General features: G+C 52.6%; 3 protein-coding genes and 1 non-coding gene across 8 annotated transcripts in view; 3 read left to right on the forward strand and 1 right to left on the reverse strand.

The window, feature by feature from the left end:
- Positions 1–469: 469 nt before the first annotated feature.
- Positions 470–1,781, reverse strand: RXFP4 (relaxin/insulin like family peptide receptor 4). The gene has a single exon (XM_011366393.2). The coding sequence runs from the start codon at positions 1,738–1,740 to the stop codon at positions 619–621; it is 1,122 nt and encodes a 373-aa protein (XP_011364695.1). The 5' UTR covers positions 1,741–1,781; the 3' UTR covers positions 470–618.
- Positions 1,782–7,957: 6,176 nt separating this feature from the next.
- On the forward strand, positions 7,958–22,359 carry KHDC4 (KH domain containing 4, pre-mRNA splicing factor). 2 transcript variants are annotated; one of them, XM_011366394.2, is made up of 14 exons: positions 7,958–8,067; positions 8,530–8,746; positions 11,302–11,430; positions 11,788–11,867; positions 12,982–13,034; positions 13,306–13,469; positions 14,245–14,456; positions 14,947–15,007; positions 16,295–16,352; positions 16,585–16,838; positions 18,320–18,487; positions 19,346–19,458; positions 20,107–20,198; positions 21,076–22,359. In XM_011366394.2, the coding sequence occupies exons 1-14, from the start codon at positions 8,030–8,032 to the stop codon at positions 21,273–21,275; spliced, it is 1,839 nt and encodes a 612-aa protein (XP_011364696.1). In that variant the 5' UTR covers positions 7,958–8,029; the 3' UTR covers positions 21,276–22,359. The 2 variants fall into 2 exon arrangements, with proteins under 2 accessions (XP_011364696.1, XP_011364697.1); XM_011366395.2 differs by lacking the exon at positions 21,076–22,359 and having other exon boundaries at positions 19,374–19,458; positions 20,107–20,565.
- LOC111743897 lies at positions 13,767–13,895 on the forward strand. Its single transcript, XR_002781925.1, has one exon.
- Positions 22,360–23,194: 835 nt separating the features above from the next.
- RIT1 (Ras like without CAAX 1) overlaps positions 23,195–25,735 on the forward strand; it is a 9,051-nt gene continuing 6,510 nt past the window's right edge. Inside the window, exons 1-2 of one of the 4 annotated variants that reach the window (XM_023534374.1) lie at positions 23,195–23,212; positions 23,840–23,896. In XM_023534374.1, the coding sequence (XP_023390142.1) occupies positions 23,842–23,896 (55 nt within the window). In that variant the 5' untranslated portion in view covers positions 23,195–23,212; positions 23,840–23,841. The other 3 variants (XM_023534373.1, XM_023534376.1, XM_011366396.2) reach the window with 3 other exon arrangements.

Below are 25,735 nucleotides of genomic sequence, written 5' to 3' on the forward strand. Positions count from 1 at the left end.
CCCCCCAAATCCTGATCTAAGGGGAGACGCCCAGGGGTTCCCAGCCAGCACCAGGGGTTTATGCTCTGGGCTTGGCCGGTGCCAGGGGTCCGGCAAGACCCCGCTGATGGCCTCTCCCTGCTGGGGACCACGGCTTCTGCAGCTGAGAGATGTCTGCAGGCTCCACCGAGAGGGCGAGAAGGTGATGTCCGGGGCAGGAGGGCTCTGGCACCGGAGAAGGACAAGGGCACACCCTGTTTGAGGTGTGGCAGGGCAGGGAGGGCAGGCAGAGGAGATGGGCACAGACCTCTGATCCCGAGTCTGGAACACTCAGGGAAAATCTGGGAATTCTCGCAGGAGGCAGAGAACGCTTTCGTCCACACCAAACTGGGACAAAAGTTCTAGACGACCTGCGGTCCGGAGGTTTATTCTTAGACCCTCGTCGCTCCCCCCTCCCAGTGGAGACTCAAGCTTTGCGCCCAGTGCCCAGCGCCGCCCTGGGCCCGGCCTCCCCCATTCCACCGCACCCAGGGCGAGATCAAAGATCGGACTTTGCCGAGGGCGTCAGGGCCTGGCCTCCCCCTCCCCCCTCACCGCCGTGGCGGGCCCCAGAGAGAGGCGGCTGTTCGGCTTGCACTGTCACCCAGGGGGCCCTGCGTCTGAGTCGGCGAGCATGGCAGAAGGGCCTCTCTCCTGGGGGGCGCCGTCCGCCTGCCCCCTGCCCACCTCCTTCAGGGCGACCTGCTCCACCCAGCCGCGGCCCGGGGGCCACAGCCACGCCCGTAGGTCCCTGAAGGTGTCCGCGAGGGCCCGCCTGGGCTCCCGCCGCAGGAGGCAGTACAGCACCGGGTTCAGGCAGCTGTTGCTGTGTGCCAGGCAGGTGGTGACGGGGGAGACGTAGGTATGGACGGCGTAGAAGGTGCTGCTCCAGGGCGCCAGGTCGAACTTCACCAGGACCTCCCAGAGCGTGACCACGTGGTTGGGGAACCAGCAGAGGAAGAAGGAGGCCACCAGGATGCGGACTGAGCGGGCCACCAGCCTGCTGTCCGGCCGTCTCCACCGCCGCCGCCGCAGGAAGGCCAAGAGCAGCAGGTAGCTGGTGCTGATGACGCCCAGGGGCACGATGAAGGCCAGCACCACCCTCTGCAGCTGGTAGGCCCCCAGCCAGTACCTGCTGGGGAAGCGCAGGAGGCACAGGCGCACGCCCCACACCTCCCCCTCGGCCCCAAAGATGGCCGTGGGCACCGTCGCCAGCGCGGCTGCCGCCCACACCGCCAGTGTTGCCGTGCGGGCCCAGAAGAGCGAGAGGTGGGTGCCTGGCCCGGTGGCCGTGGCCACCATCCAGTACCGGGCGACACTCAGCGCCGTGATGAGGAAGATGCTGGCATAGACGTTGAGGACGGTGGCCGTCAGGACCGCCTTGCAGAGGGCAGCTCCGAAGGGCCAGTGGAAGTCCAACGCGGACTCAGCCGCCCAGAAGGGGAGCGTGAGCGCCAGGCCCAGGTCCGCCAGCGCCAGGTTGAAGACAAACGTGTCGGCCGGTGGGCAGGGAGCTCGCCGAGCACAGCGCCCCAGCACCCACAGCACGGCCACGTTCCCCAGCAGGCCACCGGCCCCCACCAGCCCGTAGGCCAGGGCCACCACCACCCTCAGGGCCAGGAACTCGACGGGCGTCCCGGCCTCATCCACACTCAGCTCTCCACCTGCGGAGGCATTGACCCAGAACGTGGGCAGCAGGGTGGAGGCATTGGGCGTGGGCATCGCAGGGCATCAGAGGTCCGAGGTGCTGGGCAGTGGGGCCAGCCAGGGCCAGACCGGCGGGAGCCACCTGCGGTTCTCAGCGGGAGGCTCCAGACCCGAGTGCTTCTCTAGGGGCCTCTGGCCGCCGGCAGCCCCAGCCCACACCCACACCTCCAAGGGCGGGGTGTGGATGGGACAGTTCTCTCGTTCCCTGTGGGTCTTCACCGGTGGTGGGTGGGGCAGGGTGAGGCAGGGCCCACACATCGGGATAAGAGAGTGTGCGTGCGTGTGCGTGTGCGTGTGCGTGTGCGCGTGCGTGCGTGCGTTTGCGTGTGAAGGGCTCTATGTGGCAGAGGGAGAGAGAGCAGAGATTCTAGAGTCCCAGACCTGCTCACTTGCTGTGTGACTTTCAGTGAATAACTTTACTCCCTGGAGCCTCAGTTTCCTTGCTTAAAATTTTCAAATAAAATCTCTGCTTCACTAGACTGGTGTGATGAAATTAGATAATACATGTGAAAAAGCTCTTTGAATGTTGCTGTTTGCACGAACGATTTCCATTTCAAAGGAAAAGTTCGGGGTGTTTGTGGCAGAAGGGAGCAGAGTACCAAGCACTTATCACCAAGCCCGGGGAACAGTGCCAACTCAAACACAGGTTGGAATTTATTGCAATAGCAATCGGCCTTGAGGCTAAGGGCAGGGAGGGAAGCGGGGGGGAGGAAGTTGCAGCTTCCTGTCCCCTCCCTACTAGGAACCAGCCCGGGGACCTGAGTGGACCAGGCCTGCCGAGTGTTAAGTAGCCTGGCGACTCCATCACTCCCCCGCCTTTTCAGCCTTTCCTGCTCTAGACCATGGAGTCAGAGGTCAAGGGTACCCCTTGCTCTCTTCTCCAGTCCCCAAACCCCATTTCAGAGCTGTGGACCCCGAGATATGCCCTCCTCACACCTCATCCCGTCTCCTCGTGATCTCAGCTCTAGCTGGGAAACAGGCTCCACTGGGCCCTCCCTCTCGGGCCCACATCCCTGTCCTTTGCTGGATTCGCTGTGACGGTGGCGGGCAGGAGAGGGAGGCTTTTTCAAGCGTTCCAAGACATTCGGCACCTTCCTGTCCTCTGCCGACTCATTAAGATGGGTGTTCCGCTCCCTTGGCGGGCTGGGGTAGGAGGTAAGCCCTTTGGGACAATAAATCACAGTGGCTTTGGCGAACCCTATAGAAGACACAGAGAAGCAAAGAGATCCAGGCTGGGTACCAGGATGTTTGGGTGTGAAGGGGGTGGCAGAAGGGGCGTGCCCAGCCCAGGTTTAGGTGAGTCCCACGGGCTACCTCCTGGCCTCATGCACTGGCCACTTTTACTCTTCCACCTATCCAGGTCACCTTGCCAATCCTGCAGTGAAGATGGCTGCTTAATGCATTAATTTCCTCCTGGCTTGGAGCAAAGAAGCGTGGTCAGAATTCCAGGGTTCTGTTATCCATTTGAAATATCTGGTCCTCTGATCATTTCTTTCTTTACCTTTATTCATTTCTAATCTAAATCCTTTCCCTCAGTCCGAGACTACGGACACCCAGTGTGGTATGTAGAGAGGTGATGCCACCAGCTGGCCAAGTCCGAGAACTTCACTCTGGGCCCTTTCTTTTTTCTACTGTGTCTTCCTTTCTCCTTCCTTCCCTCTCTTCTTTCTTCCTTCTCGCCTTCCTTCCTGCTTTCCTCCTTCCCTCCTTTTCCCTTCCTTCCTTTTTCATTCAGTCATTCACTCATTCACTAATCACAGCATTTGTCCAACCTTTACTCTGTGCTAGGCACTGTGCTGGATGCCGGGGAGACAAAAATAATAAAATACAGTCCTTCGTTTCATAAAATATAAGCTTTTTCAGATGGCTGGATCGGTGCATGGGGCTACCACATCCAGCTTTGGAAACTAGAGGAGGAAAAGCAGGTCGAAAAACTTGTGGGCCCCTGGGCGCAGTGCCCAACATGAGTGGCAGGTGGTGATGCGTGGACCGTGCGAGGAAAGGCCCAGTGCCTCTGCGACCTGCTGGCTGCTTCCGCAGCCTCCGTGTCCTCCCCTGCCCTCTAAGGAACCTGATTGCTTCCGGTATCCACTCCTCCCCAGGTGACCTGGAGGAAGCTAGTCCAGTCCCCAGCTCTAAGGGTCGGTCCTGATTAGTTTAAGCCAATCACAACCATCTTCTTGACGGGAACTAGTTCAGGAGCCAAAGCTTAAGCCAGTTAACACATGACAGGATTTTTCTCCTGTTGGACCTAAACGCAGAAGCATGTGCTTTAGTCGATGTTGGCGGTTACCTTAGCGCCACGAAGGAAGCCAGTCTAAGGACAAAGCCTTCTATGGGGCAGGGAGAGCAGGGGAGCCGAGCGTACACGTCTGGACCTCCAGTTACGTGAGAGGATGCGCTGATCACTGCGTGAGCCACCTGAGTTAGGGTTCCTGTTTCTTGTAACACGGAGCACGCTGGTTCAAGCCAGAAGTGAGGCCGGCGAATGGTTTTTCTAGAAATGTTCACTAAATTTAAATGCAAGGGAGAGATACGTTGGTCAGGCATCATCTCTGTGAGCAGAGCAGACTGTAAATCTTGTTCCGACAGGATTCGGGGAAGCTGGAGTTCAGGGACGGGCGGGATTTCAGAGGCGTAAGTGGGCAGACGTCATCTGTAGAAGGTGGTTCCCTGGCGAGACTGTGGTTGACTGCTCGGCACCCCGAGGCGTTTACTGGAGAGGGGTTGGCATGGATTGGATGTTCACTTGGGCAAGCTGTTGATGGACTTGACAGGTTAAAAATAAGTTTCTGATGGCTGCTTGTTATCGTGGCTCCAGAATAGTCAAATCATCTTAAAAAGTGCGTGGGCATTTTATTTTTTAATTTTCGGTGGGAAGTATTCCGCTTCTCATCCAAGAGCCATCTCTCCATCTGTGTTCTCAAACCCTCCCCATTTGGGTCTTAGCCATTCCCCTCCTCCTGGGCTGCGACAGTGACGGCACCTCTTTTATTGCGAGGAACAGGACCCCCCCCCCCGAGTTGCTTCTAGTGGTGAAACAGATATCTAAGCACACGTGACGTTGGTTACGCCAGGGTCCTTGAACACTCCTCCCCCTTCTGCCCACTGCCCATCCATCCCTGCCTCCTCTTCCCTCCCTCTGCTGCAGGGGGTGGGAACGCTGGCAGGGGAGAGCAGGGCCATTTCGGGTTTCAGTAGATCCGAATGGATTCACATGAGACACAGCAGGAAGCGTGCGGGGAGCGAGTTCCATCGTTTTCACTTTTCACTGGGTTGGTGTCTGCTTCTCAGCGCACCCGCTCCATCCCCCCGCTTCTCTGCAGACCAGCTCCCCTGCCTGCTCTTCCGAACAGACCTAACGGTTTCCTCGGCCCTGACACCCCAGCACCACCTCCCAGCACCGGTGACCAACCACAGTTCTCTGGTTCTGAGTCTTCTCGGTTCTTAGTCAAGTATGTATCCTTGGTTTAGTCAGCTGTGGCCACCAAGTCACGAAATAGCAGGGCTGTCCTTTCTGGAGACTGTGGGAGGGGCTGGCTCACGGGGACGGCCAAGGAAACACAGCCCGCAGACCCCTCTGCTTCCTTGCACACACTCCCGTCTCCTCATACATGCATTTCTGAAGAGTCCTCCTCCACGGACATCCATTTTTAATGAACACACATAAATGCATCCACCCCCTCAACAAAGAAAGAGTCTCCGAAGGCAAGTGTAACTATTGCACTCAGAAGGAACGTAAGGGGCGCCTTTGGTCACTCCGGGACCTCTCGGGGACGTCCGCGCTTTTCCCAATCCACTGCTGGTGCCAAGGCCGTGCTTCGACATTACACACCTTTCAGAAAACGAGCACCCAGACATCCCAGGCAGAACACCAAAGGAAGACACGGGACAACTTTGACACTTTCCGTAACTAAAATGCAGAAAATAGACTGGACCCTCCAGATCGGCGCTGTACGTTGGTCAAGTCCCCTAAGTTATTTCGCATCCCTTGGCATAGCACCCCTGGTTTTGTGGAGCAAGCGCCCCACGGATGCTGTAGGGGTAGCAATGGCGAGTGACCATGTGTGCGATGGCATCGTGGGCCCCCAGCACCAGGTTGCTGACTGGCGTCCTTAAAAGTAGAGTGAGCCCCTTGGTCAGAAAGTTTGATGACGTCAATTTTTACTTATTGGGAAGTGTTCCTTTCACCACTGATCTTCAGATCACCCCTGAGATGGTCACCGATGAAAATTCTCCTATGGAATAGAGTTCCTAAAATGGTTCTCCTCTGCCGAGTGTGAATATCGCTGGAGAGGCTGAGACGCCTTGCCACGTTGATCTGAGTCAAACACAGGGCCCAACCATTAGGCCTGGCATTTTTCTGGCAGTCAGTTCCCACAGAAATGCAGTGGGCTGTCTCTCTTTTTTAATGTTAAAGATGACATGTTGTTGCTGTTCTTATTGTTTTACCGTTATTATAAACTTTTAAAAAAACCTTAGTATTTTTTTCTTTTGACAATTTCAGACTTAGAGAAAGCTCCCAGAACAGTACAAAGCATTTCTGTATCCCCTTTGCCCAGACTCCTCAAATGTTAACATTTTTTCACACTTGCTTTTTCCTTTTCTCTCTGTATATATGCGTGTACACATAATATTTTTCTGAACAGTTTGAAAGTTTGCAGACATGATGCTCCTTTTACCTCTCAATTATTCGGTGTGTGTTTCCCCTAAAACAAGAAGATTCTCTTACATAACCACAGCACAATGATCGAAATCAATAGATTGACAAGGCTACAATACTATTCTTTACATTGAAAACCTTATTTGGATGTTGCCAGTTGCCTATAGTGTCTTTTATGGCAAAAGAAATCTTGGATCATATATTACATTCAGTTGTCACGTGTCTTTGGTCTCCTTTAATCTGGAACAGTTCCTCAGGCTTTATCATAACAAAAAGTTTATTTCAAAATGGAAGATTCAACATCTAGCATCAGAGCTGATTACAAAAATGTATATGATTTTATAGAACCTACCAACAAGTGATTTGCTAAATCTTACCATCCGATCTTGACAAAAATGCTTAATAAAAGAAAAATAAAATTTCCCAAACATTTACAAATTAATTATCAGAAGCAAACATTACATTCCACAGTGGAATTACGTTTCTTCGAAGAATACACATGGCCAGCAGACACAAGAAAAAGATCATTGGTCATTAAGGAAATGAAAATCAAAATCACGAGATACCACTAGGATGGCTATAATTAAAAAAAAAGAAATTTTTTTAAACAGAATAAAGTGTTGGAGAAAATGGGGACAAATAGGAACCCTCACAGGTTGCTGGTGGGAACGTAAAACGGTGCCGCTGCTGGGTTTGGTGGTTCCACCAAAGTAAACTCTAGAATTACTGTGTAACCCAGCAATTCGACTCCTGGGTAAAACCGGAAAGAATTAAAAACAGGTACTTCAAACTTGTTTAGGAATGTTCGTTGCGGCACTTCGGAATAGCCAAGAGGGGGAACAACCCCAAGAATTGTCCATCGAGAAAGGGACGGCTTCCCGAGTGGACTCGGACGTCCCTTGGTATTCCAGGCCCTTGCCGCTCTGGCCCCGCACGCCGGCCAGCTCCGCCGCGACACCGCAGGTCCCCGGGTCCCGGGACCGGGTGCTCAGAACGTGCGCCGGCCACTCCTCCCGCCTCGCCCGCACGCCGGCTGCCGTCCCCGCGTCTAAGCCGCCACGCCGAGCACTGTGCGCACCCGCCGCACGGTGGCTGCTGGCGAGGCGGCGCCGTGACGACCTCATCTTCACGACTTCATGTCAGCCCTCCTCTTCGAACGGTGCCTGGCGCCCAGGAGTGGACACAAAGCGAAACGAAGCAGGAATTTTCGAAACGCCCTCTGGGACGAATCGTTTCCCTTCTCCTGAATGGGGGGCTGAACCGTGAAGCGGGCAAGGGTGGTTCCGCGCAGACGCAGCCGAACCGGGCCGAAACCCGTTCAATGCCCTGACTCATGCGTACTGGCGCGCGGGTGGCCGACCTGCCCGCAACAAAGATGGGGGCCCGTCGCCCGGCGCCGCGTCCTACGCGGCTCGGCGGCCATCTTTCCCAGGGGCAGCGCGCGCGGGAAGGTCACACCCTCCCCGGCTCAGACGACGCCGGGCGTCTCGGAAGCGGCGAGAGTCCAATCGGAATAGACGTTTTAACCGGAAGCGCTTCCCCTGACGACCGGAAGAGGCTGTGCGTAAGGGCGTTGGGGGCGGAAGTGACGGGAAGCTGGTAGTGGGGTAGTTGGCGGGTGGTTGAGCAGAGCCGGTCGCCATGTCCGCGGGGAGCGCGACACATCTTGGAGCCGGCGGGTAAAGAAGGCTCGGCTGGCGAGGGCAGCGCAGCGTGCGGGGGGCCCGGGGGAGGCGGGGGGCCGCGGCGGAGGGGCCGCGGCTGCAGAGCGCACACGCTGGCGGCCCGGACCGGCGAGGAGGGGGCGGGCAGGCCCGGGGCCCCCGGGAGAGGCCGGCGGGCGCCAGAGGGACGAGGGGAGGACGAGCCGAGGGGAAGGCTCAAACGAGGGCGTGTGAGAGAGGACGGAGTCTCATACGGACGACAGAATGGAAAAGAAGTCGATTGTGGAAAGGGGTCGAAAGAAGTGAGAATTTGGGGCAGCGTTGCAGTAATCGTCTAAGGGGATAGTTTTAATACCTAGTCGATTCGGAGGTGTAAAGGGAAGGCGGTAGAGGGAGGACGGGCGCCAAGGCGTAGAAGGGAAGGCTGCTATAGATAAGAGCTTTGGGGCCTATTTTTTCCTTTTTACTTAACCGTAGGCGCCGCAGCAAATGGGACCAGCCAGCTCCGGCCCCTCTTCTCTTCCTGCCACCGGCGGCCCCGGGCGGGGAGGTACCCAGCAGCGGGGGAAGCCCGGGGGGCTCCACAGCCGCTCCCTCTGGAGCCTTGGATGCCGCCGCTGCCGTGGCCGCCAAGATCAATGCCATGCTGATGGCCAAAGGGAAGCTGAAACCAGCGCAGAATGCTGCCGAGAAGGTATTTGAAGATGAAGGGACTCCAGTTGCAATTTTAATAGGGGTTGTTTTGTCGTCCTGTAATTTCGCAGTCATTTGTGTGAATCGAGGAGAAAACGCTGTAAATATCACTTGGTTTTGGAATGTATCGGATTGGTTGTTTTGTCATTTGTTTTTACCAGGCAGTTTCGATGGGCTGATTATGTTTCTGGAACAAATCGTTTTGTCTGCATTCACTTAGTTCAGCTTAGGTTCTAGTTCTATAATCATGTAAAGCGGCGGTGTAATATGTTTTTTGACACATGTGTGTTTTTCCCAAAGTCGGAAGTTCAAATAAATCAAGTGAGCTTTAAAATATTTCTAATTAGAATCTATAGGTTCAGCTTTCTAACGACTGCCTACCTGAACTGCGATTAAACATAAAGTAAGTGAATAATGTAGATACGGGTGGTTATGTTGTTTTCGCACAAGGGATGAAATATTTGGTCATTATATAAAATCCCTGGTGTAGTTAGAGTCTTGACTAGAATGGATGTGAACTCTGAAACCTTCACCTCTGCCATAGAGTGCAGGACTCTTCCTCTGGAATAATGAGCCCAGTGCCCGGCTGTGGCTCGAATGTGTACTTCGCCCTTTAAATCCTTAACAGCAATCGTAGGAAATGGATTTTTGCCACCAGTTTACAGATGAGGAAAATTAGGCTCATGACTGGAAAGCAACTTGCCCAGGACCTGCAAGTGGTAGGCACAGATGTCTGTCTGCTTCAGAGTCACCCTGGACAGTTGGCTGTTTACCTTTGGCTTGAAAGCCTGTAGAGTTGTAGAATTGGGTGTGTTCTGAGTCAGCCCATTCCACTGTAATTGTCATTTGAAAAACATTCTTTTGGCTTCAGTTAAAATTTGCCTTCCTATGTACCTGGGAAGAGATGAGTTCTGTATTTGAAAATGCATTTCACGTGATTATTTCACAGTGTATGCATGGAGCAAGACAATGAGTTGTGCATCTTAAACATACAATTTTTGTTTTTAAATTATACGTTGATAAAGCTGGAGGAAAAAAGAAAGAAAATGAAATTGTCAGCCTTCCAGCGTGTCAGTAGATAATGCTGGCAAGAATGTCAATAAGCCATAACCTGTGTGGATGCTGAAATAGTCAAGTTCTGCAAAACCAGTGAGAACTTTTAGTGAACTGGAAGTTTATTCCTCATTGTATTTTTATGGTTTGCAAAGATTGTGTGAGTCATTTGTCCATTTCCAAAGTCTACAAAGAAATAGTAAAAGGGTACCGATGAAGATGGAATGTTCCTTGACTATTAAAATTCTGAATACTGGTGTCAATTATTTACTCATTTTTTCTCAATAAAAGTAATCTTTAACGTGGTAAACGAACTCAGCAGGAGGCAGCATGGTGCATAAATTCTGGATTAAACATCAGAATATCTAGGTTTAAAACCCAGAACCCCCAGTTACTGGTCGAGCAGCTTTGGCAGATGAGCCTCAGTTTCCTCGTCTGTGATGGGATTGGTAATGCATACCCGTGCAGTCTAGTTGCCACTGGCCACGTATGGCTATCTATATACATTAAGATTTGAATTTAAAACAAAATTTAAAATTTAGTTCCTCGGTCACGTTAGCCACGTGTGAATTGCTCCATAGACACGTGGCTCGTGGCACCCATATTGGCTGCCAGAGAACACTTCCATTGTCACAGAAGGCGCACCTCAAAGGTGTCCGTACGGATTCAGAGAGGCGAGGCGTACTGGTACCGAAAGGGGCAGAGGTGAGGAGATGTTGAGTCTGCTTGGTTTGCCTCCACGTTTTAAGAAACATATCTAACGCCCAAAGAAATGAGCTGTATTTTACCTTGAGCAGATTGGCTAGACATCTGCCCCGGGGGAGTTAAGGTTGGGACCGGCCATCTCGAGAATAAAAAATTTAAAGATGACATTCATATCTAGCGATCTGGAGTTGGTGCAGTAGAAATGCAGAAAAACCAGATCAGGTTTTACGCTCGTACTTGGCTTTTCATCCGCTGTCTTCGTTCTTTCTTAATAGAGGGTAATGGGCCAGGACGTTAATTAGATACAGTTTAAGGGTTTTTGAGATACCGGGAGGATGGGGTTGGTCGAATCTGGTATGTCGTGACCGTAGCGTTGGCACAAAGGCAACTCTCCGTGACACGTGCGATCCGTGAGCGATGGTGCCTTAGACTCAGCTGGCTCCTGGCGCCGTCAAACGTCGTGACGGGGCCCTTTTGTTTTCCTCGTGGAGGGTGCAGCTTCTAGTCCGTAGAGTTTCTATAATTATGTAGTCATAAAAATGCACACATGGCCAAGGTTGTTGAGAAGGCCGATGATGGCCTTCCAGTAAATCGACTGCACTTGGTCTCATTTTAGTGAGAGTTTGTTTGTGTGTTATTTCGTTTATGAACAATGACCAAAGAGTGTTTCCAGGTGTTTGCAGGCAGGTGAAGGGAGAGGGAGGTAGGTGGTGGGCCTTGGGAAGGGGTAGTTGTGAATCGGACAGTGCACAAATATTTCATCATATAAGCTTTTTAATCTGACTTCTCTTTTTGTAGCTTCAGGCCCCTGGCAAAGGCCTAACAAGCAGTAAAAGCAAGGATGACCTGGTGGTAGCCGAAGTCGAGATCAATGATGTGCCTCTCACGTGCAGGAACTTGCTGACTCGAGGGCAGACTCAAGATGAGGTGCGTGGGTGAGGGGCGTCCCCTCAGGGAGCTGGCGGCTGGGCGTGGTTTCAGAAAAGCAGGGCTTCAGAATACAGACTGGTGTCGGATGTTTATTAGTGGGTTTGGGTCAGAGCCTGCAGAGTCAAGGGCGGGTTTAATTTAAGGCAGAAGACCTTAGTGAAGGAACAGACAGGAGTGGATTCCCTGCGGCGGTCTGCCTGCGTGAGAAGCAGCGGAGCCAGGATTTCAGAGCCCAGCGCAAACGCCTTCCTGCCTTGGTGGCGGAACGAGTGGGCGGGGCGAATCCTTCCTGCTACCTGTTGTCCACGTCGTCAGTCGCCACGTCATTTTTTTAACAGACTGTTTTCTCTTTAGATCAGCCGACTTAGCGGGGCTGCGGTGTCAACTCGAGGGAGGTTCATGACCGCCGAGGAGAAGGCCAAAGTGGGACCAGGGTGTGTATGCATGTCCTCTGCTTCGGGGCGCGGGGGGCTGGACCGGCGGCGCGCATCAGCCTGGGGAGTGCGTGGAGCCGAGCGGCTTACGCGGCCGCCGCCTGGGGCGGCAGGCGGGCGTGGGCTCGGCGTGCGTGCAGGTGAGCGGTGTGCGTGCAGGTGAGCGTGCACGTCCTCGGTCCTCGGGAGGTCGCGGCGTGCCCCGCAGACGGAACAGGTGTCGTGGTGGTTTCTTTCCTGTTGCACTTTGGTTTTTCTATTGCACAGTTAATGTTGAAGGAATTTTTAAGGCGTTTACTTCTAAAAGTGTGTGCATTTTCCATGCAGGCTTTTTTCTATGGAAACGTTTCCCCAGCAAATGGGCTCCCGTTTTGTTATATTTTTCCTTTAAAAATTGTTGATCAGGTTCCGTAGGCCTCTCTGATGGTTGTACTTTGTACTTTGAACCTCAGTTGAGTTTCATCCCTTCCAGTTTTCAATTTTTCAGGCAGGTACTCGGGCAAGACAACGTTTTTTATCTTGGTCTAAACTAAATATAATTAGGAGGCAAAATTTGCTCCTCAAACCAAGAGTATATGTTGACCTTGCGGATTCGCTGGTTGCTGTTTCAAACAATTTTGTCTTTAAACACAGTTACTTTTTACCTATAGATTTTTATTAACTGTGGTTATTGATCACTTTCTGCTTTATAATCAAAATCTGCTTAGCCACTGTCAGGGTTATAATCTAAAGAGCCCTTAAAGTTTATCTGTATGTGGCCGTCGCTTGCCCCGTTGATTCGGGGAGCCGAGAGCACGTTTGCCCGCAGCCCGTTAGCCAGCGGAAAGGGGCGCCGTTCCCAGACGCGGCGCTGTCTGAGTTGACTGGAGGCTAACACCCGTGAGCCCATCGGAACAGATCCGATCCCTTTGGGCGCCGGTTAACCTTGCGCAGCCGGAGGAGTTTGCTCGTTGCCCCGGTCTCAGACCGAGCTCCTGGAAGGTGGCAGCGCCGTTCCGTGTGCTGCTTCGCCCTTTTTCTCAGGCGACAGGTCGAGTGTGCTGGGCTCATTTGGACGGCCCATCGGCTCTGCTGGTGATGCCAGTCAGGGTCACCATCCCGTTTCTCTTTGTAGGGATCGTCCATTGTATCTTCACGTCCAGGGTCAGACACGGGAACTAGTGGACCGTAAGTAGCGTTTGGCTCACACATCGCTTTTCGTGAAGGGCACAGGGCAGGGCTGTGTGTCCTTAGTTGGCAGACTGTCTCTTGTGGCTGTTCTTACTCTTTCTCTGAACTACCGATGAGTGCGTGTAGGGTTTGGCAAGGTTGGGAGCCAGGCTCTTGGGTCACCTATAATTAATACTTGAGTGAGTGAGTACGGGCCTGCGTTTATCATTGGGTATAGTCAGTTCATTCATTTCTTTGGTGCGAGATCTTACTCTGGGTTTCTCCCTAGGGGCTGTAAACCGAATCAAAGAGATCATCACCAACGGGGTGGTGAAAGCTGCCACAGGGACAAGTCCGACTTTCAATGGTGCGACGGTCACAGTGTATCATCAGCCAGCGCCCATCGTGCAGCTGTCTCCAGCTGTTGGCCAGAAGCCTCCCTTCCAGTCAGGGGTATGTTTTATGGAGCGATCATGAACAGCTTTCTCATTTCTATAAAAATGACATAAGCCAAGTAGCACAGAAAGCGGGAAGAAAAAGGTAAACTCCTGAAATTCCAGTCTGGAAGAGCCTCCCTTTGATACCTTATCAGTGGACCATTTAGGCTTGCGAGATGTAAGGAACATCTACGGGCCCTTCCCTAGCTATTGACCTTGACCCCTTCCGGAAAGGGGTGTGGTGGCCCAGAGGGTGTGCCCGTTGTGCCTTTGCAGGCAGTGGCTTGAATTCGTGTTTGTGAACTCGAAGGCAGCTGGAGGACTAAGAAGGCTGAGTCTGATGAAGCAAGACTCTGCTGATACAATCCTCCTAGAGAAAAGGGTGGGAGAGAGCAGCCCTTCCTGGAGACGGTCTCAGGGCTGACTGCGCCACCCAACACCGCGTCTAGCCTCGCAGGAAGCCGTCGTGGCTGCCGTTTCTTAGGCTCTGTCAGGCGGGGGGAGCGGGAGTGCCTCCTCGGTTTCGGATTTGGAGTTTTCACCTCTTGAGTGGATTTTGCCGAGCAGAGTGAGGTGTCGGTGTTTTAGGTAGGCGCGGGGGCTTCGCGGTTCTCGTTTAAATGAAGCTTCTTGATGAGGTTTATTTGTATGGGCTCTTGGTAGAAACTGGGGGGTGTCCTTATTCTGGAAGTAAGGATTAAAATTAGTTTTATATACTAATTTTCAAGATTAATTTCAAGGTTTTAATTACGTATTCTCTGTTTAAGCTGATTTATTCTGCTCTCCTATAGATGCATTATGTTCAAGATAAATTATTCGTGGGTCTAGAACACGCCGTGCCCACTTTCAATGTCAAGGAGAAAGTGGAAGGTCCAGGCTGCTCCTACTTGCAGCACATTCAGATTGAAACCGGTGCCAAAGTGTTCCTGCGGGGCAGAGGTTCCGGCTGCATCGAGCCCGCGTCGGGCCGGGAGGCATTTGAGCCCATGTACATTTACATCAGGTATGTGGCCGGGGCCGAGCACGGTGGGTCCTTGTCGGCGGGTCTGCACAGACCGGTGAGAGCAGGAGCGAGCGAAGCGAGCTTGATGAGGGATGATGGCTCCGTGATGTGTTAATGAGACTTCTGGTTTAGGAGGTGGATTATCTTTCTTAGCATTCAGCTCTTGGGTTTTATTTATACAAGTTTGTGATTCTGAAATGAGGTGTCATGATCTCTTAACAACTTTTAATTAAATCGTGGCAGTATTTTGAAAGACGTCTTTTCTTCATATCGAGAAGTGCCGTCACTCAGAGAAAGACCGATAAAACATTTGTGGTAACAACACTAGTTCTACCTTAGAGGGCTCACGACCTCGTTCTGTCTTTCTGTGGTTTTCAGAAGCTTTAGGTCTGTGCCACGTTGAACGTATTAAACAGCATGTGAAGGGAAAACAGTTCTGTCTTTTTTATTCTTCTTTTGTTTGACTTCCTGGTTCTTACTTTTTTTGCAGTCATCCCAAACCAGAAGGCCTGGCTGCTGCCAAGAAGCTCTGTGAGAATCTCTTACAAACAGTGAGTTGCGTTTATCTATCTGGTGATACTCGGTCACAGCAGTTACTGCCCTTCTGAGCTGCATCTTAACTGTTTCCCCCCCGCATTAGTTTGCTAGGCTGCCATTCAAAATTACCACGGACTGGGTGACAAAAAATGGAAATTCTCTCGCAATTCAGGAGCCAGAAGTTCAGAGTCAAGGTGTGGGCAGGGTGGTTTTTTTCTGGAAGCCCTGAGGGAGGATCCATATCAGGCTTCTGGCCAGGCTTCCGGCCTGGCTTCCGGCGGCTGCTGCCATCCGTGGCCAGCCTGCTCTGTCGGGAACTCATCTCGGCCCCCACCTTCCCTCGGCCTTGCTCCCCACGTCCGTCCCTCTGAGTAGCAGTCATTGGATTCAGGGTCCCTGGCCCAGTAGGACCTCATTGCAGTGACCTACGACCAAAGACCTTGCTTCCAGATGAGGTCATGTTCTGAGGTTCCTGGCAGACACGAACTTGGGGGCGACTGTTCAGACCACTACTCCGTTTGGCCACTGACGTCCTCTGCGGGGAAGACACGGTCCCTTTGCCGGCGTCCCAGTGGGCATGCGTTTCTGCTTCGGGAGCTGTTTCAGTGTGGGCTTTTGAAATGTAGAGTACGTTAGTGTTGTAAAGCCTCAAAGTGGTCAGTTATTTAAACGATGCTTGTAATCCTGGTCCATTCGGTCAGGGCGGGTGTTCCAGGTTCTTCCTAACGCCAGCTGTAGCCAGAGCGGGGGTACAGCACAGTAGCCGAAAACCGGTTTGCAGTGCTGCTGGGGCGAGAGCTTACTTGATTATCCACTGTTTTTATTTTATAAACAAATGGCCAAAAGTTAGTTTTCCCAGCACTAAAGGAAATCGGGTTGAGGGCTGACCGTGTTCCGCCCCGTGCTGACTGCTGTGCGCAGCACCCCTCCGGGATGCCTCTGTCCTCCCGCTTTCACGAACAAACCTCGTCCCAGATCACTTCCCTCACCGATCCCAGCCCTCGTCCCAGATCACTGTCCTCACCGGTCCCCATCCTTTTCATTGTTGCTACTTGAGGTTCTGGGTTTGCTAAGATGCTTATAACAAAGAACTGGAGAGGGAGAGTTCTCAACTTGTACTAAAGCATGAGCTCCTTGAGAACAGACAGGTCACTAGGGAAACGAAAAGATGCACAAGTCTAAATTCGATGGACACATCCGCGGAAAGACTAATGCGCATTCGCCTTGGTCCTGCGCTCGGGGCGTTAGACCCTCATTCAGCGGGGCTGCCCCGTGTTGATTTGTTTACTTTTCTTTTTCAGGTCCACGCCGAATACTCTAGATTTGTGAATCAAATTAATACTGCTGTACCTTTGCCAGGTGTGTATGTCCTGAAGTGTATAGAAAGGTTTTGCTAGTGATGTTTATGAATAGAATGCTACGTGAGGCTAGAGTAAGTGCCAGGGCACTCGTACTGCTCCCTTCAGCTTAGGGTGATGTGGAAAGCCATTTGAGCCTCAGAGTTTTTCTTCCCTAGAGATTAAGTTTAATATTCGGCTAAACTGTCTCGTTCTGCTGCAGCTGATTAAACACTTTTTTTCTTCCCCCTCAGGCTACACACAACCCTCTGCTATAAGTAGTGTCCCTCCTCAGCCACCGTGTTATCCATCCAGTGGCTATCAGTCTGGTTACCCTGTTGTTCCCCCCCCTCAGCAGCCAGTTCAGCCTCCCTACGGAGTGCCAAGCATGGTGCCACCCGCCGTGTCGTTGGCACCCGGAGTCTTGCCAGCGTTACCCACTGGAGTCCCACCTGTGCCAACACAGTACCCGATAACACAAGTGCAGCCTCCAGCTAGCACTGCGCAGGTAGGACGCAGGGCCAGGGAGCACGGTGCCACCGAGTTGGGACGCACCGGGCCGGGGCGGGTGGACGGCGGTGCTGGCATTCAGACCTCATGTCACGTGAGGTGTCACTCTGTTGTCTGTGTGACACCGCCAGTCTGCGGAGGACCTGGGGGTGGCGCGTGCCTGGCCGCGCACACCTGAAGTCCAATCGGCGTCCCACGTCCCACCCAGGGTCCTGGGGAGCAGCAGTTGCGAGCTCTCCACGGGGGCCCAGGTGGTGAACGTGCAGGCTCCGTGGGCCGCTCTGCTGCTGAGGCAGAAAGGCGGCCGCAGGCAGTACCCAGCGGCAGCGTGTGGCTGTGGGCCAGCGTCGTGTGGTGTGGGCTGGCGTCGGCCTACGCCTGGCCTCACGGCACTAAGGAATGCAGCGGGGTTCCCCGCTCGCCTTAGGAAGAAGCGTCGGCCACGTGTAGGTGTACGAGAGCCAGAGAGGAGCGTGCCGCACTTCGATTGTGTACGCTAGCACCTGTGTCCCCAACTGAGGAACCGGAACTTTAGGAAGGGGAGGGGCCGGTGAGGTGCATGGAAACAGGGTTTTGGCCGGCCCGGCTCCGTGGGCCCCTCCCAGTGGACCCGTGCCAGAGTGACCGCAGCCTTGAACCGCTGCCCGATGCCTCGCCTGCGGGCTGCGCGCACCTGACAGGCTTGGACAGCACGAGAGACGGGGCCTCTGACCCGCGTCCCGGTCCAGGTCCCTGGTCATGAGCTCGCCCTTCACGTCTGGCAGAGCTGGGGGGCTGGGGCTGGTGTGGCAGCCTGCGCCGTGCTGTCCGGGGTTGCGCTCTGCGATCCACGTGATGCGGCCTGTCCGGGCTTCCGTTTCCTTTGGTGAGAGACGGCATCACGGTGCTATCTCAGCGGGCCGCAGCGAACCCCAGACGCGACTCCCGCCATCGGCAAACGTCAGCTGTGGGTCATTGACATTTGAAGTGCTTGTTTCTGCTGCGTGCTGGCTTTTGATGGCCCGTATTCCTTTTTGGAACAGCTTCTTAAAAGGTTAGGCAGGCTCACTCTTGACGTGGCCAGTTGCCCGTGGACGTGCTAGGTGATGTTGCTTTGCCGCAAGGACTCACAGATGTACGATCCAGATGAGCTGGTCACGTTGATTGAAGGCCTTTAAGTCAGTGTTCTCGCTGGTGACGTCTGAAGCACGTGAAGGCTGAGTGAGTGTTAGCGGCCACGTTTGCTCCCAGTAGCTCGAATGCACAGCAGTTTCTTCCCCCGGGTTCGAAGCGCCGTACAGATGATAATTTCGTGTTTCCGTCCCACGAAGGTGGGAAGGGACGGTGGCACTGCTGCTGAGCTGTGCGCGAAGGAAACGGGACGGACGACGGCAGGTGGGAGACGTGTAGCGCGCAGCGGTCACTGAAGTGCGTCGTGACCACCGTCGACTCCTTGAGCCAGCATCCTCACACTGTTCCCTCGGTCTGTTTCGGTCTCAGAGTTCGATGAGCGGGCCTTTCATTCCTGCTGCTCCCGTCAAGCCGGCCCTGCCTGCCGGGCCCCCGCCCCCGCCCCCGCTGCCGGCGCAGCCGCAGCCGCAGGCGCAGAAGAGGCGCTTCACCGAGGAGCTGCCCGACGAGCGCGAGTCCGGACTCCTCGGATACCAGGTTAAACGGCCGCCCACCCGCCTCCCGGTGTCCTCCCCGCGTCCGCACCAGCTGTCCCCAGCACTAGCGTCCCCTCCGCTTCTCTACGTAGCTTAGGTTTGGATCCTTAGGGATTCCTTATAGCCAAGAGCAGTTCCTTTGGGGGGGGCGTTTCTCTTTGGGGTCAGTGTGCTGAGAGAGTCGCTCCACCTACAGAGGGGTCCCCTGACCTCCAGCACCGGCAGGGGCTCGAGCCTGTCACCTCCCTCACCCACTCGGCAGGCTCCGGAAGCCTGTGACAGTTCTTAGTCCCGGCACAGCCTCCGAAAGCTTCCTACCAATGTGTGGTTTGCGTTTCAAACCTTGGCTTTCGCTTTACTGTTTTCTATTTCTCCATAAAAAGAGGGTGATTTTTCCCTCCAAACCCCACCCCCAAAAAAAGACAGCCGGAAACAGAGTGATTCTGTGCACAATTGTAAGCACAGTCATTCACTAAAGAGAATGTTTGTCTCTTTAAAAAAAGGAGTGTTAAGATATGTAGTTGTGATGCAGTTTTACCTTTTGCTGGGATCCTTGAAGCATTCTTCCAGACGAGCTTGGAAGTATTTACAGTTTATAAATCGGTTTATACAAACCAGATGCGTTATGGGTAGATGAAACGCAGGTGTGGAGCAGTGAATCACAGCATCCCTCAGCATCCCTGACCACGCCCACAGAAAAACCGGTCTGCCTCGCCGGCCGTTAGGCTCCGCCTCCCAGAGAGCCACAGAGCAGCTTACTTTATCAGAGAGACGAGGAACTGACAGTTAAACGTTAAGGAGCTGACGTCCACGCAGCAGTGGTAGATGTGCTAATGCCGCTGTATTTTTCTGCTCATAGCATGGACCCATTCATATGACTAATTTAGGTACAGGCTTCTCCAGCCAGAATGAGGTTGAAGGTGCAGGATCGAAGCCGGCAAGTTCCTCAGGCAAAGAGCGAGAGAGGGACAGGTAAGTTGGGACGGAACCGTGCGGAGACGTTCAAGTGTCATTGACGTCGTCGTGTAAATAACAGGCGTTGCTGTGAGCGTCCGTGCTCCGAAATCGTCGCGATCTAACAAGCCTCCGTGTGTGTGGTCCGTGCGGTCACGGAAGGCGATGGGACTTTCCGTCTGAGAAGCGGTTACGCTGAGCTTTGAGTAACTCAGTGCTTCTCACTCCGGCATCTCCCTTTACTTTCGTTGTCTGCATCTTGGCCGTTTTCCTAAGGGTGGCAGTGACACAGGGTTCCGCGATCGAACCATTTTTGCTGCTTCGAATCATAGGACGTCAGGGTGGGGTTGCGTGCGTAGCAGTCCAGGCTGCCACGCAGTGCTGGGTTGCTCCCTTCCGTTGTCCTCGTAAGCCTTTGTGAGCGGCAGCTCGCTCCGCGCCACGGCCCATTCTGGTTTTGGCCTGGCCTGGCTGTGTAGACGAGGCCTCATGATCTCACAGTTCGAAGAGAGCTTGAAGGACGGAGGGTCGGGGGGAGAGGGTTGGAATGAATGGCGAAAATGAAAGGTGACTCGCAGACTGTATTGTCGGTCTCCTTTTCTCCCGGGGAGTTTGAAATAGATTGAGTTCGTCCGAAAGAGTGATTCATTTTTTTTCTCTCAACAGGCAGTTGATGCCTCCACCAGCCTTTCCAGTGACTGGAATAAAAACAGAGTCTGATGAAAGGAGTGGTTCTGGGCCCTTAGCAGGGAGCCACGGTGAGTGAGGTGTGACGGGGCGAGGGAGTGGCCCAGACCGGGCCTAGGCTCTTAGTTTTCTAACCTGATGTTCACTCAGGAGGGACTCATTTAGCTGTTTGACTCAGCCTCTGTAACCTAATGAGAATACTCTTTTTTTTATTTATACGGACAGCGGCATATAGTTACACAGCCTATTATTTTCATCCGACGTGTGTCTAGGAAAGAGTCAGTCGACATGTTTTATACGTAGCATCAGCGACATTAAACCCCTAGGAAATACTAATGATTGGTAGGTCACTTCAAAGTTTTGTTGCCTTGTTGTCGAGATACCTGAAGGTAACCTGATACAGACTTTAAAAAGATCGATTTTCTTGTACTGAGAACCGAGCCACGCCTCCCTTCGTAGCTCTGTTGGTCAGGAACCGTCAGCCTGTGGCCGTTACAGGACATGTCGCTTCTTAGCATCCCAGAATGCTAGACCCCGTTGCGGTCCACGGGATTGTTTCTGTTCTTTATCTGTAGTCGTAATGAAAACGAACAGGAGAAAATAATTTTTTTTCTTTTCTTCTTTTCTTTTAACTCTTTAAAAGGTGAAATAGCAATCTCCAGAGATTCACTTGCTAACTTACCTTTTTTTCTTTTTCTTTTTTTTTTTTTGTGTTTCTTTTTCTTTCTCTGTTTTCTTACATGGTTCTGGTGGATTCACATTTGCTGATGCTGATGCTGTTTTTCGTGTGATCTTCAACGTTTTTGGGTGACCACTGACCCTGTGACTTCAAAATGGTGTCCAACTAACCACTTACAATTAACATCTTTTTTTTTATTAACGAATTTATGGTATTACCTTTTTTTTTTTGGCGGGGAATGGGGTTGGGGTTGTCTTTCTCTATTCTAGATTATCCAGTCAAGAAGATGAAAACTACAGAGAAGGGCTTTGGCTTGGTGGCTTACGCTGCAGATTCGTCTGACGAAGAGGAGGATCATGGAGGCCATAAAAATGCAAGTAGTTTTCCACAGGGCTGGAGTTTGGGGTATCAGTACCCTTCGTCGCAACCACGAGCTAAGCAGCAGATGCCATTCTGGATGGCCCCGTAGGAACAGTGGGACAGAGTTTCGACCCTCGATGACTCGTCCTTAGCAATAATGCATGCATTTGATTTGACAAGACTGTGGCCTGTACTGGGAGCCATCGTGGACCTTTGCCCAAGTTAGAGATGCAGTGGCCCCTTTCTTAAAGGGGCCGCGTTCTTTTTAAAACACCCTCTTTTCTGCAGCGGCATAGCATCTGTTAACATTTACTTAGGATCACAAATTTGTCTCAGAAGCCGTTTTTTTACCAGTCGGTGAAACACGCTTGGTCAACAGAGCATCCCAGCGGGGTCATTCCAGTATGTGTTTGACCTGATCCGGCCTTTTCCAAATGAATAGCTCCTCTTCTGACGAAAAGAAAGTTTTATTTGTATTTTACTACTGTTTGGTCAATTTTGATAATAACTGGTTATACACAGAGCCTTACTGTCCACTAGTGGGGAAGTGATTTTAAGACCACCCTTTCCGTTCGGTACTTAAACATCTGCAAATTCCTCATCCCTGTTTCATTTTTGGATTCTTCCCATTTTGGAAAGTGCAGTTTCACGAATTTAAAATTGGCAGATACAGCTGGATCCCGGGTAGGAAAACAAAGGTATTTTTTTCATCGTGTCTTTTATTGGGGTGACCCAAAGCCGTCACTTTCAGGCACACTCGTCTCTCATGGCCACTGCTGTTTTTATTGCCCTTCTAAGCTCCTTGTCTTCATATGGGTCAGAGAACAACTGCTTGTTCAAAAGCTGGGCAGAACTCATCACAAGCGAAACACAGCAGTCTGTCTCAGAACTGGTTGCAGCTCAAACATTTCACTGCTCGCAGTAGGACGGCGGACTTAGGGGCCGAACTCGCACCTCGTCCTGTTTTTCTTGGCGTTACAGGTTTTGCCAAAAGAACTTTTTTGTATCAAATATATGGACGTGTGAAAGAGAAGAGCTAGTCTGCTGAGCCGGGAGTGTGAGACACTGAACTGTCGTTTTTGCACATTCGAATACTTCGCAGGCTGCCTTTGTATCAGCTGATCCTCTGGTTTCCTATATGTTGTAAATATTTAGACCATAATTTCACTATAAATAAATGTATAAATATTCTGCTTGTGGATTCCCTGTTCTTTTCTTCCACGACCCATCCATACACTAAAATCATAAACTTGTTGACTCATAGAGCACAAGGAAATTCTAACCCCGTCAGAAAAATACACGGACCCAAAAGTTTGCCTACAGTTCCACGAGTTTTATGACTTTCCAAAGCAAGCCCTGAGAAGACCAGATGAAAGCGTAAGGGGCCATTGTGCGGATGTCCTTCGTTTTCATATTTTAGCCCTCCCCTACTGAACACGGCACTGAGCGAGTGAAACGTTTTTAAAGGAAATGCAAATCGTCCTTGGGAGAACATTCTCAAAAAGGAAGAAGGGTGGGCAGAAGTTTCAAAAGGATTCCTCAGTGTTAAGTTCCTTCTGGCACTTGTGTGTGCACCCTAAGTGGAGGCTGTCTTTCGTTTCCACGTTTAAAATACAGAACTCTGGTTAAATCGGGATGTTGTGGACATCTGGTCTTTGAGACCGGACCACGTTTCAAGAGTGGGCCACGGTAGCTGCTGCTTTGGGGACATTCTCTAAAGCAGGAAACTTGAACTCCGTCCTTTTTGGGAGGGTTTGGTGGGTGTCCATTCCCCGTTCGTCTTGACATTTGGCCAAGTCATCACAAGCAGCAAACGGCCCGGAATTACTTACGGGTCCCCTGTGTGTCCCGTGTCACCTCCTTTTTTGACATAACGCGTGCGTGCCGTCGGTCCGAAAGGCCTTCCGTGGGCAGTCGCGGCCCCGGGTTTGAGGACCCGCAGGGGACGCGCCCCTCCCCGGAGGGGGCGGGCCGGTCGCTGCGTCACGGTGGCCCCGCCCCTCCCGCCGGTGGCGCCATCTTCCCCGGCAACGGGAGGGGTCACAGGTCAGTGCCGGAGCTTCGCCGAGTGCCGGACCCGCGGGGCCGTCGGGCCGGCGTGGCCTTCGCGTCCCCAGGGTGCGGGCGGCGGGCGCGGCCGGGGAGGGGCGCTGGCCCCCAGGCCCGGGGCGGGGGCGCGAGGGGACCCCGCGGCCTGGCCCCCGGCCCCAGCTTTCGCGCTCGGCTCCGCCTCCCTGCTGCGCCAGGGCCGCAGAGTGAAGGGAACCCCCGACGCCTTTGTGTCCTCATCCCGGAAAACCGGTGATGTGTCACAGGACCGCGGCGCCGCGGCGCGAAGGAAGGTGAGGCGCCCGCGCCCGCGCCCTGGGTCGCAGGCCCGGCCGGCGCGCGGAGACCATGGAGTGCGGCGCGCGCCCCGGCGCGGGGAGCGGCGGCCCCGCCGGCTTCTCCCGCGAGTACAAGCTGGTGATGCTGGGCGCCGGCGGCGTGGGCAAGAGTGGTAGGTGACGTCTTTCTCCCATCTTGCGAGACCCCCCCGGAGGAAAGCGCCTGACCACAGCCGACCCCCACTCACAGCGAGAGTCAGGCCAGCTGTCGGCCCGTGCGACGCTGGCGTCCCCCCCCCGCGGGTCACCTTTGTGTGGGTGTTAACTCTCGCTTCTTGTTTCCAAGCCATGACCATGCAGTTCATCAGCCACCGCTTCCCAGAAGACCACGACCCCACCATCGGTAAGGCGTCCAGATAAACCCCCTAACCCTGGCTGGGGGTCGGTTCTTAGAACGCTTTTTAACTCTGTCTTGAGCCGGTTTGGGTGTCTAATTAAGATTCGTGTAACAGGAGTACTGTAGCAGTGCTACTAAGCAAACGGATATTTGCGTTTTCCTCACCTGCCGTCTTTAGTCTCTCATTGAACCGTCAGTCATGGGACACCGTCGTGTCTTTATGGTCCGTGTACTGGATTGCCAGATTGAAGGAAAAGTTTAAAGGCCACTTTAATAGAATCTTTCGCTGTCACTTCTCTAAGGGTCTGACTTGAGACTGACTCTGACTATGAGTCAGCCGGTTTGAACTTCCACAAAAGGAAGCAGAAAAACAAGTAGAGCCGGCCTGCTGGACGGCTCGCACCCAGGCTTGGGAGCCCAGACCTCCACCGGGGGAGTCCTCGTGCTTCCTGCCGGCCAAGTTCATGGCACAGGGAGGCCCTCCTTCTGTCCTTCACAGCCCTTAATCCCCTATTGTTGGCAAAACGCTGTTAGAGTAAGTAACTCGACTTTGCCTTCTTGAGAAAATTGCTTTTCTTTGCAAACGCTGATCCCTACGGCACAAGGAAGTGGGTCTGACCTCCCGGCTCCTGTCCCAGGAGAAGGGTGGGGAGAGGGGCGGGCGCAGGAATGCCATACTACAAGTGTTTTCAGGTTGTGACACTTTGTCACGGTCCTGGGACCCTAGGGAGGGTTTCCGTCGGGGTCAGGCCCCTGCCGCTCTGTTTTCCACAGAGCCAGCAGGTGTTCTGTGCTAACCCAGCTTTGGATGGGGTCATTTTATGTGGCCGATGCTGCCCTGGAAGGAGAAATAGTTCTCGCTTCTTCACCCGCTGTATTAAACTTAGAACGTAGTTCAGGGAGCCCCACACCGGGAATGCTAGGAGCAAAGCGGAGTTAGGGCTTGGGATAATTTACTTAGAACTCCAAAAGTGTCTTTTCTTTAGACTAAAACTTTACAGTAAAAACTCTTATTCCTGTCCCCTGAAAGAGTTACTTTTTCAAACCGATCTATTCTTTTTTGTCTGATTCACCAGCAAATACTTATGTCTCTTGAGTTTCTATCACGTCCCAAACACTGTAGTGGGCCCTGGGGTAGTGTGGTGAGCAAAACGATGTATCTGTTCTCATCGAGTTTATAATTTAGTATGTTTTGTTTCAAATTTGGCTGCCAACTCCAAGAAGAAAAAGTTTCCGTCTAACTAGTACCCACGTGAGTATGTGCGTGTGCATATGAGCGTGCACACGCACATGCGCGCACGTGATTAAAGCGTCGGGAGACTACACCTCCCTCCTAAGCGTGCCGCATTCTACTGTTTTCTCTCTTTTTTTTGAGATTTCTGCTTGTTTATTTTAATGCTGGTCCCAACCCATGAAATTCATTCGCAGCTCACTGATCCTAGTGGATCAGTAGTTTGAGAAGCTCTTCACCTATGAGGAAGAGTCAGCAGCAGATTCAAGAAAAAAAAATCTTTAAAAGGAAACATCTCAGGATGTAAGCAGCAATTGTTTGAACGATAGAACTGTCCTGCGGGTTTTTTCCTCCTCTTTTTTACTTGTATTTTCCAAGGTTACACGATAATGTGCATAAAGAAATTTGCTTTCGTAGAGGAGAAATGATGACGGTATGGGTTATTTAAAAACTAGAAAATTAGAATTATTTTCTTTTCTATAGTGGTAAAACGAGGAGGAATTACAGCATAGGGTAAAGCATACACGTAGGACTTTTGAGTCAGGCAGCCCTGTGTTTTGGTTCTGGCTGTGTCATTAATAAACTGTAATTTAATTCTGGCTAATGCCATTAAT

The sequence above is a fragment of the Pteropus vampyrus genome, unplaced genomic scaffold (assembly GCF_000151845.1).
Source record: "Pteropus vampyrus isolate Shadow unplaced genomic scaffold, Pvam_2.0 Scaffold124, whole genome shotgun sequence".
Lineage (NCBI taxonomy): Eukaryota > Metazoa > Chordata > Mammalia > Chiroptera > Pteropodidae > Pteropus > Pteropus vampyrus.